The sequence below is a fragment of the Giraffa tippelskirchi genome, chromosome 11 (assembly GCF_054371585.1).
Source record: "Giraffa tippelskirchi isolate mGirTip1 chromosome 11, T2T-mGirTip1v1.2.pri, whole genome shotgun sequence".
NCBI classification, from domain to species: Eukaryota; Metazoa; Chordata; class Mammalia; order Artiodactyla; family Giraffidae; genus Giraffa; species Giraffa tippelskirchi.
This window is the reverse complement of record NC_137285.1, coordinates 148,973,036-148,987,130: the sequence shown is the minus strand read 5'-3', so window position 1 is coordinate 148,987,130 and position 14,095 is coordinate 148,973,036. Positions and strand designations below refer to the sequence as shown.

Below are 14,095 nucleotides of genomic sequence, written 5' to 3'. Positions count from 1 at the left end.
TGCAATTAGAAGCAACCCACCAATCTCATCACATTTGTCACTTTGACAAAAGCGTTTGAAGGTATCACATGCATGCTTACCCCAAATCTCTCCTGCTATAAGCATTTGATTGTTGCACCCAATGTCACACTCTGCGTATCTCTATTCCCATTGTCTACCGTGCCCTCTCGGTGCTCTGCTACTGGGAATAGAGGCATCAGTACCTTCAAATCTAATCATAAGAGAGAGCCATTTCCACAAAACCCAAAAACAATTCAGGAAACTCACTCTTAAGATTTCTTTCCTTTAGAAACAGTTATTGCTCTCAAAAGGCTTCCCAGGTGGTGCTAGTGGTAAAGAGCTCACCTGCCAATTCGGGAGATGCAAGAGACAAGGATTTGACCCCTGAGCCAGGGAGATCCCCTGGAGGAGGAAATGGCACCCGACTCCAGTATTCTTGCCTGGAGAATCCCATGGACAGAGGAGCCTGGCGGGCTACAGTCCATAGGGTCACAAGGAGTCAGACACGACTGAAGTAACTTGGCATGCACTCATGTGTTGCTGTCAAAAGTTGTATCAGTCAGGGTTCTCCAGGAAACAGAACCAATAGGATTTATTTAGAGAGAAAAAAAGAAAGAACGTTTGATGTTAAGGATTTTCCTTTTCTAGTTGAAGAATCTGGCAAGTCCAAAACGTGCAGGGTAGGCCAGCAGGCTGGAGACTCAGAGAAGAACTGATTTTGCAGCTTGAGTGCACAGGCAAACTGGAGGCAGAATTTCTTCTTCTTCAGGAAACCTCAACCTTTGTTTTTTCCTTCAAGTTTTCAACTGATTGGATAAGGCCCACCCACATCACTGAGAGTAATTTGCTTTACCCAAAGTCTAATATTTTTGTAATTGTAAATCTCATTTGTTAAAAATACTTTCACAGTAACATGTAGACTGATATTTGACAAAATGTTTGGGTACTGTGGCCGGCCAAGTTAACACATAAAACTGACCATCACAACCCAGGAAATAAGAAAAGATCTGATATAACTTTAAATCTCAATTGTGTTATGTTTCTATCTCAGAAAACTGTGATGAAATGCTTTTAACACTATTTTATTCTGCCAGATACTCATTAGACAAGTGTTGCTTCAAAACATGTAGTCATCTTCTGAGTCTTACAAATAAGTATGTGCAGGCTCAGTCATGTCTGACTCTGCAGCCCCATGGCCTGCAGCCATCCGGGCTTCTCTGCTTATGGGATTTTTCAGGCAAGAATACTGGAGTGCTTGCCTTGCTCTCCAGGGGATCGTCTCAACCCAGGGATCAATCTTTTATATCAGATCTTTTCTTATTTCCTGGGTTGTGATGGTCAGTTTTATGTGTTGACTTGGCTAGCCACAGTACCCAAATATTTTGTCAAGTATCAGTCTACGTTGTCGAATACCAGGGATCGAACTTGCATCTCCGGCATCTCCTGCATTGGCAGGTGAATTCTTTTACCACTGAGTCATCTTAGAAATATATTTAATTTCAAACAAGTTTGTACTCTAATTAGTTTTAATTTTTAGGAAAAGAGTAAATCCTTGGTCTAATGAGTTATTGAAAGTCATATGATATTCTCTTAAAAATAGATACTTATTGTCCACCCACTTCCTTGGTGACCCTGAAGAGCTGATGGGTTTTATCACTCAATAATCAGCAGACAGGTAAAAAAATTTTCATTAGCAATTTTAATATGGCAAAGTAGTAGTTGAAAAGGAACATGATCAAGCCTATAAAATCTACATGGTACATGAGTGAAAATGAATATTTTCTTCTAATTCTGGAAGACTATAATAAAAGATTTTTTTTTTTTTTTAAGTAACAGAGGAGAGTTAACTATCTGCCTAGCGTACACCCTCAGTTTGTTCCTTTATGCATGGCCAAGATTACCAGTGCCTCCTTTTTCATAAAAAATATGGAACATGGTGTCAGTTCTCCTGAGCAACAATAATGTAAGACGTGGGCTGAACCCAGCTATGACAAACCTGGTGGGAATTAACTCCAACTTTATATTTTTCAGGAGATTGTTCTGACTGAGAATGTTGATAAATGGTTACATACTGGCCTTGACTTTGACGAGCACGTTCCAGACTCCCACTGACAGCGGATCATACCGGGAAGAACAGATTTAGTTTGGACTAATTATAGGCAACAAGGGAGAAGATGAGCAAACACCAAAACACCTTCTGGGAGATGAGATTTATGAGACAAGATCCTAAAGAGCAAAGCGATTTTCTGCTTCCACTGCTTTTGTTTGGGGAGATTACTGAAGTCTCAGTCTCACTGGGCAATCTCTCCAGGCTCATGCTTCTCCCTTCTTTACCCACCAGAGCAGTCAGATATCACCTGCCTTGCCCTGTCTTTCGTGAATACAACTAAGAAGACTGGTCCCGAGTACTCCTTTCTCTTCTGATGGTACAGCCAAGAGCTTCAAAGCCTTTGGCAACCTCCTTCTTGATTTACAAAGTTCCAGGCACCAGCTGACATTGAGTTAGAAAAGTGAGTAATGGCTTTAGAAGTCAAGATGCCAGTATTTCAGAACTAGTACAGACCATGACTTGCGGTATTTTCTCTGAATCCACTTGGAAGCCAAGTTTATCTGAGTAGAATGGCAATAGCTAATCTCAAAGAAACAGCAAAAGAATAAATAATATAAATTGTGGTATAGCTTAAGATTATAAAAACCCTCTCCTCATATGGTACGTCATTTAATCTTGACAGAAAATGAAGCAGATATTATCTCTTAATATTATATCTTCTATAGATTCAAAGAAATAAGGGAAGAATTAGCATTTTATGCAAATTAATAAGTTTCGTACTTCCCAGATCGCTCAGTGGTAAAATATGCCTGCCAATACAGGAGAGTCAAGAGATTCCACTTCAATCCCTGGTCAGGAAGATCCCCTGGAGGAGGAAATGGCAACCCACCCCAGTATTCTTGCCTGGAGAATTCCATGGATGGAGGAGCTTGATGGGCTACAGTCCATGGGGTCACAAAGAGTCAGAGATGAAAAGCAAACACACACACACACATACACACACACATCAAGCCAAGTGTTCTAAAAGCTTTCTCTCATTTAGTCTCATCAAATTCTGGATATGGTAAGGTTTATTATTTGCACCTTTTAAACAAGGAAACCAAAAGTAATGCAAGGTGATCTCCCCAGAGGATAATGCTATTAAAAGGAAACTGAGATTTTAGCACCAATCTGTTTATTGCCACATTCTCTAACTCTCTTTTAAAATAATGATAATTAGACTTCAAGGAGATCAAACCAGTGAATCCTAAAGGAAATCAATCCTGAATATTCCTTGGAAGGACTGATGCTGAAGCTGAAGCTCCAATCCTTTGGCCACCTGATGTGAGGAGCCAACTCATTGGAAAAGACCCTGATGCTGGGCAAGATTGAAGGCAGGAGGAGAAGGGGGTGGCAGAGGATGAGATGGTTGAATGGCATCACCGACTCAATGGGCATGAATTTGAACAAATTCTGGGAGATAGCAAAGGACAGGGTAATTTTTCTCCTAACATCCTTACCAACTAGGGCTGGGCTGGCTGGAGAAGTAAGAAGGAAGGAGGGTATGATGTGGACGTGCTGATATGGGGGTGGAACAGTGAACAGGTATCACTCTGGGCAGATTTCTGGAGATGGTGCTAAAGTGCTCTTATCTTGCCTTGGTTGTATGCAATATTTGAGAGCAACATGATGAACAAATTGATGTTATGTTGATATAATATCAACATATTTTCTCTCCTCTGGGAACCAAGGCATCCCCTGTTTCATCGGTCCAGAATATGGACCCCATGACTCAGCCTATCCCTCTGCTCCTGGTTAATTTCTATTTTTCAGATCTAAGTTTAAATATGATTCCCTCTAGGAAGACTTTTCAGGATTGCTTAATCAAAATTTGTGTCAGAGCCCCATGTTGTACAGTCTTAAAATGCACTATTTTTCTCTTTTAAAAATATTTATTTGGCTGAGTCAGGTCTCAGTTGTGGCACTCGGGATCCTCAATCTTTGTCGTGGCATGCGTGCATGTCAACCCTTAGTAGGGGCATTTGGGACCTAGTTCCCTGACCAGGAATTGAATCCCAAGCCCCCTGCATTGGGAGCATGAGTCTCAGCCACTGGACCACCAAGGAAGTCCCTATTTTTTCTAGATAGCAGTTAATTATATACATATATATATGACAGATTGTTTAATCAACAGTGTCTGCCTCTCATTAGGCTAGACTATCCAGTTGAGAAACGATCATCCCATTTTGATCACCACTGTATGTGGTACTTGGCACTTAATACATAAAAATTAAATGTGAGTGACTTCAAAAAGATAGCTAAGATGTGAAGTGGCAAATTCATGACTTTTTAAAGTCTCAACATTGGCAGACCAGAACAATGGGCCAGTGTTAAAGGAATGGTGGAGGATGTTCTGATTCTCTGAAAATGAGAAAAATAATTAGGAATTTTAGCACCAAGAAGTTAGTATCAGTCAAAGTGTGAGAAAACCACCAAAACCATCAAACACAAAGCTATAAATTAACCTGATTTTTATTAGAGTGAAGATATGGACTGCCTATTATGATATTTTTAATTAATTTTTATTAGAGTATAGTTGCCTTAGGATATTATGTTAGTCTCTGCTGTACAGCAGAATGAATCAGCTGTATGTGTACATATATCCTCTCTCTTTTGGATTCCCTTCTCCTTTAGGTCACTGCAGAGCACTGAGCAGAGGTCCCTGTGCCATACAGAAGGTTCTCTAGTTATCTATTCTACCGTATCTTTTTAATGATGGTCATTTCTGTGATCTGTCCCTTGCAGCACACTTATAAGGATGATATTTGAAATAAGAGGATTTCCAGAGCTAAAATTGTGAAAAATATCAAAACTATGTCACATGATGAATAGCTAAACAAATCAGCATAGCTGCATGATAATAGCTATTTAGTATCTGAAGTATTTCACGTAGAAATGGCCCTATTGTGTGGAACAGAATGAATGAATACGTAGAGGTTGCATAGAAGAGTCTGCCTGCTCATTATGAGAAAGGACTTAGAGCATTGACCCAACAGTGTAGCAAGAGAACCGGGAGGTAATGAATGGAAATTCTACTAGATGTCCAATGCTGGATCTTTACATTTTTGAGTCATCAAAAACACATGACATAAAATTTATTATCCTCAAGTGTACAGCATATTACAATTAACCACATATACATTGTTGTGCAAAAGATCTCCACAAAATTTTCATGTTACAGAATTGAAGTTCTATCCATTGAACTACTTGCTTTTCCCCATCACCCCCACCCCTGGTAACCACATTCTATTTATAGTTTCTAAGGGTTTGACTACTTCGGATACTATATTTAAGTGGAATCATGCTGCAATTTTCCTTTTGTGTCTGGCTAGTTTCACTTAGCATAATGTCCTCAAGGTTTAACCATGTTGCAACGTATGATAAGATTTCACTTTTTTAAGGCTGAATAATATTCCTTTGTATGTTTATATCTCATTAGCCTTATTCATTCATTTGTTGGTAGACAATTAGATTGCCTCCACCTCTTGGCTCTCATGAACCGTGTTGCAATGAACACAGGTGTGCAAATATTTCTTCAAGAACCAATATTCAATTTTTTTAGAAATATACCAAGAAGTGAAATTCCTGGATCATATGATAAATCTATGTTTAACTTTTCTGAGAAACTTCCATACTGTTTTCTATAGCGGCTACACCATTTACATTCCCAACAAAAATGCAAAAGACTTCTAATTCCTCCACATACTTGCCAAAACTTGACATTTTTTATTTTATAGTGGCCATCTTACTGGGTGTGAGGTAATGTTTCATGTTGATTCTGTAAACCTGATGATTAGTGATGTTGAGCATCTTTTAATATGCCTATTGGCCGTGTGTGTGTCTTCAGTGAAGAACTGTGCATTCAAGCCTTTCGCCCATTTTTAATTGCACCGTTTGTTACTGAGTTAGGCAAGTTTTTGTATATTCTGAATATTAAGCCTTTGTCAGATATACAGTGTGTAGATATTTCATCTGAATCCATCAGTTGATGTTTCACTCTGCTGGCTGTTCTCTTTGCTGCACTCAGCACTAATCTTTCTTAAGCAGAGCTCTGATGATGTCATACCATCACTGCTACCCTGGCCAAACAGTACATACCCTTCTGCCATACTACACCCAGTATTTAACCTTGTAAAAACTTGTGGCGATCTCCTCTTTCCATTCTCCCTTGTAGCATCTTACACTCCATCCAGAATGAATCAGTTTCTCATGACCCTCCCATTATTACAATTTTAAATTGTGTTTTCCATAAATTTCCTTTCCTTAATCATCCTTACACGCTTTCTCTCCCATGAAGTCTTGACTGACTCCCAAAATTGAAAATGCATTCTATCTATAAAACTTAATTATCTAATTTATATATTTCTTATGACTCTATCTACTTTCTATTACAATCTTGTTACATGTATTTCACACCATATCGTGAACTGTTGAATATTGTACCCATATATCTCCAACTGAATGTCTTAGGAGGTACTGAGTATAAATATAAATGAATTAAGTGATGAATAGCTTCCTCCCTCCCCTTCATAATCTCTGAACTTTAAAAGTTGTTGACAGTTTCTTGGGAGTTAACTGAAATAATCTTCATTACACTTCTACTGAAAACAGTTTGAAATTCCACAAACTTCCTCTGTCTCTTTTCCTCAAAAAATTCTTACACAATTTAGCCAACTTTTGGCAGTTAGAAGTGTAATTGTAGACATTTATGTGAAGAAGCTTGTTAAAAGGGGGAGGAAAAGAGAGTAAGTTTTAATTCTTCTAGTTTCTAATTCAGTCTTAGATTACATCATGGCTCATGGAACCTAATCTTAGATTACATCATCATGATGTAGACTACATCATACATCATGGGAGTATGAACTGATGTATTGTTAGTCTGATTCTTTCTTTGTATTAATACTTCTCAACAGAGAATATCTGTTAACTCAATGTCCTGGGGAAACCGCTCAGTGTGGATGGAATTCGTGTTCCTGGCCTATCCCTCCCAGTCAGAGCTGCGTGTCTTGTCCTTCCTTGGGGTCAGCCTGGTGTATACATGGGTCATCACTGGGAATGTCCTCATCATGGTGGCCATCCAGACCGAAGCCCGCCTCCACACGCCCATGTACTGTTTCCTGGGAAGCCTCTCGGGAGTAGAAATCGGCTACACTGCTGTGGTGGTGCCCCACATCCTGGCCAACATCCTGCGGTCGGAGAAGACCATCACCCTGCTGGGCTGTGCCACTCAGATGGGCTTCTTCGTGGGACTGGGCAGTGCCGACTGCTTCCTCTTGGCTTCCATGGCCTACGACCGCTACGCTGCCATCTGCCACCCCTTGCAGTACCCTCTCATCATGCCGGGGATGCTTTGCGCCCGCTTGGTGGCGGCCTCCGTGGTTCTCGGCCTCTGCCTGTCCTTACAGCTGGTGGCCTTTGTCTTCTCTCTACCCTTCTGCCCAGCTCGGGGCATTCAGCACTTTTACTGTGATGTGCCCCCAGTGATGTGTCTCGTTTGCGCCCGGAGCCACAGGCATGAACAGTCAGTGCTGGTGGCGGCCACGCTGGCCATCGCCGTGCCTTTCCTGCTGATCGCCGCCTCCTACGCCTGCATCGTGGCCGCGGTGCTCAGGGCCCACTCGGCCGCGGGCCGCCGCCGGGCCTTCTGCACCTGCTCCTCCCACCTCGCGGTGGTCCTGCTGCAGTACGGCTGCTGCGCCTTCGTGTACCTGCGGCCCAGCTCCAGCTACCACCCCGAACTCGATCAGTTCATCTCCCTGGTGTACACACTGGGGACCCCACTGCTGAACCCCTTTGTCTACACCCTGAGGAACAGTGAGATGAAAGGGGCCATAGCAAGAGTTCTTACCAGGAATTGCCTCTCCCAGAAAAGCTAGTCCATCCTAAAGAAAATCAGTCCTGAATACTCATTGGAAGGACTGATGCTGAAGCTGAAACTCCAACACTTTGGCCACCTGATGTGAAGAGCTGACTCATTTGAAAAGACCCTGATGCTGGGAAAGATTGAAGGCGGGAGGAGAAGGGGACGACAGAGGATGAGATAGACGGTTGGATGGCATCACCGACTCGATGGACATGAGTTTGAGTAAACTCTGGGAGTTGGTGATGGACAGGGAGGCCTGGCGTGCTGCGGTTCATGGGGTCGCAAAGAGTCAGACACGACTGAGCAACTGAACTGAACTGAAAAACTAAGAGAGGGTCTTATCTCTCAGGCAAGGATTAGGTTCCAGCTCACGCAAATTCCATGCAACAGGAATTTCTCTCAGTTGATGTTAAAACAATCTTTTAAAAGGGTACAAGTTATTTGGACACTATTTAGCTATGTGAACCAGAGACCTTTAAAATGTTTCTGCCATTTGACTAGTAATTTCTTTCCTTTTTTTTTTAAACTTATATGGCTGTGCTGGGTCTTAGTTGCAGCACACGGGATCTTAGATCTTCGTTGGGGTATGCAGGATCTTTATTTGCAACATGCAGAATCTTTTTTTCTTTTTTAATTGTGCATGTGTGATCTAGCTCTCTGACCAGGGATGGAACTGGAGCCCCTGCATTGCGAGCAAGGAGTCCCAGCCACTGGACCACTGGGGAAGTCCTGACTGAGCAATTTCTATGAATGAACTACATACCTAAGCAAATCATCATAAAGTAATATAGAGTGGTACTTATAAGGTGATATCCAGGTATCAGTTGGAAGCAGATGGCCCATTCAACAGATTGTAACTGAAAAAAAAATATTCTGTTTATATGGAGACATATGAGTAAGGGAACCAATAATCGTAGTCAAGGCACGTATGTGCGAACAGTAGCAGGAAGCCATTATCACCCCTACACCTAAAAGGCAAAAGGATGATAGAGTATTATCTGAGCCCAATAAGAGCGATATTTATTGAAAAGACTCTTGGAACTGTGGCCTCAGGGGGAAAAGCCTATTGTAGAATAATGCCCAAGCAGGGAGATAAATACTTACCCCACTCTCTGCCTGTGCCCTCCTGTCTCTTGCCTTTTCTCCCATTGGCTGAGTCCATCTGGAAGCAGGAGGGCAGAGAGACTGAGTGATTCAGTCCACAGAAGTTAGACTCTGGGGACAGACTGGACCAGAGAAGGACCTTGAGAATTAGGGCAAAAAGGTAATAATCAGAACAGAAGTTGGTTGTTAGCATGTTAGAAATAACAATGAAGATACATTAACAATTCAGTTTCCCCATAATAAAGGATTGGTTAAACAATTACTTATGAGATAATATTACAAAGCCTTGAAATATGTTTTCAAATGCTAGTTGTTAGTAATGGTTAGCATTAAGTGCCTCTGTCTACCAGAAACTGTGCTAAGGGACTCACTTTCTCTCCCTTTCCTTCTCCCTCTCCCTACCCCTCTCCATCTCAATCTATCTATCTACCTATCTATCTTAATTTGGGGTAGAATTTAAGCATCTTCCCTCATTTTCTAAGGATAAAAGTGAATCAAAGAGATTAAATAACTGGTAGATGTCAGATAGCTCATGAGCGGTAGAGTTGGGATTTGAGCCCAGATTCCAACTTCAGAGGCAACGTTAACACAATTGGCAAAAGTTGTAAGACTGCTTCTACAGCATATGATCCAATATTTGAAAAATACACCATGTGCACATTTTAGGAAAAAGTGGGCACAAATGTACCAAAATGTTAGCTATGGTCATCTCCAGTTTGAGGGATAATGGATGATCTTCATTATATTCACTCTCCATCTTTATCTTTTTCCACACTTTCTGTATTACAAAACTATTATTTTTAATTCAGAAAAGAATAACTTTTGAAAAGCATTTTCATAAAGAATCTGATGTTTATGCATTAGCTCAAACCATGTGACATTACTACCATTTGACCACTTGTGATCTACAAGACAGTGATATCACATGTTGCAAGCTAGTGCATTTACTGAGCTTAAATCTTCCATTCCTGCAAGAATGCTCTTCTACCTTTCATATATCCCTGTATTGATAGTTTTATCTTTAATGTTTCCTTTTTTCTCTTCAAACCTTTGATGATTTCTTAAAATTAGAATAATTATTTTCATATATAATTTGACATAGAAATAGTGAGAAGGACTTTACATTTTGTAAAGTGTAAGGCATTCTCCTCCTATCCTCTCAAGATATCATGCATCAATTTCATCTGCAACATTTTTCTGGGTGTTGAGAAGAATGTAAAAAGGTATGGGAGGGAAGGAGGGAAGGAAGGAGAAGGCAAGGTTTTCAGTTACATTTCAGTGTGACATTTGATGCCATGAATCATATTTCTCATTAACTTATTACTCAAAACAGGTAAGTCAAGAAAGAAAGGATGAATTATAAGGCAAGTGGAGAAACATCATTGAAGGATTGATTCCAAATTATTGAGTAGCTCCAGTCCCCCATCATCCAGACATATAATAAAGGATGAGGTTTACTTGCTTAACGAAAATCACTTGGCAAACTCATGTGTCTAGTGTCTAGTTAACAAGAGTCTTTTCATAGAATAATTAACCATCAAAAGTACATAGTACAATAGAACCATGGAAGAAAGCATGCCTATGTCTGCCTGGAGGTGTTTTTTTTCATTAGGTCCTCATAAAGCCTATATTTTATCAATCATAATAGGTGCCCCATGATTCTTTTTCTTTGACTGGATAAACTAGACACCTATGATCATAAATGTCTGAAAAGCACTTCCTCTGTCTAGAGATGGGGCCATAAACACATAACTAACAGGCTCTCTGACTGTATATCAGTGCCTCCTAGGCTCTAAATTCTGCTTCTTATTATTTTCCTTGTCCCAAGTCTTCTTGTATGTGTATCATTGACTCTTACCTAAATTACTCTACCCTGTGGAGCTTCCCAGGTGGCAGTAGTGGTAAAGAACTTGCCTGCCAATACAGGAGACGTAAGAGACACGAGTTCGATCCCTGGGTCGGGAAGATCCCCTGGAGGAGGGCATGGAAACCCACTCCAGTCTTCTTGCCTGGAGAATCCCATGGACAGAGGAGCCTGGTGGGCTACGGTCCATAGAGTCTCACAGAGTGGGACACGACTGAAGTGACTCAGCGTGCGTGCATGTGAAGCTTATTCGGATTGGCTTTGTAAACCACTCTTGGACCTGATGACGCTTCACCTCAGTTGTCTCCTTAGTGATTCTCCTGGGTCTTTACCTGTGGTTCTGTCACTCTTTTCTTTGTGCTTCAACCCTCAAATTGCGGCAGTTTTATCACCCAAGTCCCATTAGTTTGGAAGGGAATCCTCAATGAGAAGTACAGTCAGCGCCTTGTGGTAACTAAAGAATAAACTTTTCATCTATCTCTGCATCAAAAGCACATTCTCTTAATCACTGTAGATTCACAGTAACTCGTGATACAAAGTAGAACAAGCCAACTCATCATTGTGGGTGGGTTTTTCTTCAAGAATGTAGGAGCTATGCTTGGTCCTTTGGAAATCCTTAAGATTTTAAGATCAACTTGTCAAGTACCTGCCCTCTTCTCTCTCTCTCTCTCTCTCTCACACACACACACACCCCTACTGGAACTTTTATTCAGATTGTGATGCATCTACAAATCAATTTCATAAGAACTCATATCTTTAAAAATAGTGTATTATGATCCATGACCATGGCATACTTTTTCATTTACTCAGATTTTAACCACTATCTTTCAGTGAAGTTACATAGTTTGCAGACAGAAGTCTTGCATTTCTGTTATTTTGGGTTAATGGTCCTTTACTGGGATATAGCATCTTTGCCCTAAAATGCACACATTTGAAATTGCAGAGCTCAATGGACTGTGATAAGTATATCCAGCTGTATAAACTTGGCTCGGCCCAAGATAACACAGAAAGCTCCTTGTACCTCTTCCTACTCAATTCTCCACATCGGAGGCAACCACTATTTATATTATTCTTCTCATGGAATTGTTTTACCAATTCTTGGACTTAATAATTTGGATTAAACAATGCAATGGTTATCAATTTCTTGCCTCTCAGCTCCAGATTCACTCTGTACTATTCTGCTTCATGACGTACCACGTCTGCTTTGCCAACTGGAGCATTATGGAGTGTCCTCTGTAAAGAGTTTTATTAGAGGGACACATCTGGAGGAAGTGGCATCCTTCCTGGTTCTGGAAGGCTCTGCTCTGCTGCTGATCAGCCTGACTCTGAGTGACCCCCTGGACTGTAACCCACTAGGCTCCTCTTTCCATGAGATTTTCCCAGCAAGAATATTGGAGTGGGTTGCCATGTCCACTTCCAGGGGAACTTCTCGACCCAGGGAGCGAACCTGTGTCTGCTGCCTCTCCTGCACTGGCAAGTGGATTCTTTACCACTGAGTCACCAGGGAAGCCTTCTCGTAGGCTGCTTCTGTTTCATTCCTGTAAGTCAAGGCTGCAGTGCGTGTGGGACACCCGTAGACACTCATGTTCCAGTGGCTCTTGCCAGAACTCTAAAGAATGGTTTTGCACTGAGTTTTTTTCCAACATCCCAGCTGGTTTCCTAGCAAGTATCACCAGTGCCTCAGTGGACAGCTTCCCAAAGAGTTTCACCTGCATTTCAAGGAGTATGTTTCTGTGACTCCAGCAAATTTCTCAAACTTTCTAGAAGACTACAATCGCATACTCTCCAGGTAGGTCAGAATCTCAGCCTTGGGGGTGGGGGATGCCTTCCTAAGTTTGTTTCTTCTTTGATTCTTTTTGTTCCAGTGAGGTGGGTCTTTTGGCATCCACATAAAGGGAATTTTAATTGGGTGTATAATGGGTGGAGTTTTTAAAATTTTTATTGGAGTATAGCTCCTTCACAATGTCATGTTAGTTTCTACTGGACGGCAAAGTGAATCAGCCACTTCCCCCTTAACCAGGTGAGTTCGGTTCAGTTAAGTTCAGTTGCTCCGTTGTGTCCGACTCTTTGCGACCCCATGGTCTGCAGCACACCAGGCCTCCCTGTCCATCGCCAACTCCCGGAGTTTACTCAAACTCATGTCCATTGAGTCGGTGATGCCATCCAACCATCTCATCCTCTGTCATCCCCTTCTCCTCCCACCTTCAATCTTTACCAGCATCAGGGTCTTTTCAAATGAGTCAGCTCTTCACATCAGGTGGTCAAAGTATTGGAGTTTCAGCTTCAACATCAGTCCTTCCAATGAGTATTCAGGACTGATCTCCTTTAGGATGGACTGGTTGGATTTCCTTGCAGTCCAAGGGACTCTCAAGAGTCTTCTCCAACACCACAGTTCAAAAGCATCAATTCTTCAGTGCTCAACTTTCTTTATAGTCCAACTCTGTCCAACTCTCACATCCATACATGACTACTAGAAAAACAATAGCTTTGACTAGATGGACCTTTGTTGACAAAGTAATGTCTCTGCTTTTTAATACACTGTCTAGGTTGGTCATAATTTTTCTTCCAAAGAGCAAGCGTCTTTTAATTTCATGGCTGCAGTCACCATCTGCAGTGATTTTGGAGCCAAAAAAATTAAAGTCTGCTACTGTTTCCACTATTTCCCCATCTATTTGCCACAAAGTGATGGGACCAGATGCCATGATCTTAGTTTTCTGAATGTTGAGCTTTAAGCCAACTTTTTCACTCTCCTCTTTCACTTTCATCAAGAGGTTTTTTAGTTTCTCTTCACTTTCTGCTGTAAGGGTGGTGCCATATGCATATCTGAGGTTATTGATATTTCTCCCAGAAATCTTGATTCCAGCTTGTGCTTCATCCAGCCCAGCATTTTGCATGATGTACTCTGCATATAAGTTAAATAAGCAGGGTGACAATACACAGCCTTGATGTACTCCTTTCCCTATTTGGAACCAGTCTGTTGTTCCATGTCCAGTTCTAACTGTTGCTTCTTGACCTGCATACATACTTCTCAGGAGGGAGGTCAGGTGGTCTGGTATTTCCATCTCTTTAAGAATTTTCCACAGTTTGTTGTGATCCTCACAAAGGCTTTGGCAAAGTCAATAAAGCAAAAGTATATATTTTTCTGGAACTCTCTTGCTTTTTCAATGATCTAGCG

General features: G+C 41.3%; 1 protein-coding gene across 1 annotated transcript; it reads left to right on the top strand.

Annotated features, from left to right (window-relative positions):
• The first annotated feature begins 7,020 nt into the window (after nt 1–7,020).
• Nucleotides 7,021–7,965, top strand: OR10W1 (olfactory receptor family 10 subfamily W member 1). Its single transcript, XM_081538306.1, has one exon. The coding sequence runs from the start codon at nt 7,021–7,023 to the stop codon at nt 7,963–7,965; it is 945 nt and encodes a 314-aa protein (XP_081394432.1).
• Nucleotides 7,966–14,095: the final 6,130 nt, after the last annotated feature.

Excerpts from the sequence above, each read along its gene's own strand:
- OR10W1 (XM_081538306.1), top strand. The coding sequence starts at position 7,021 with ATGTCCTGGGGAAACCGCTCAGTGTGGATGGAATTCGTGTTCCTGGCC.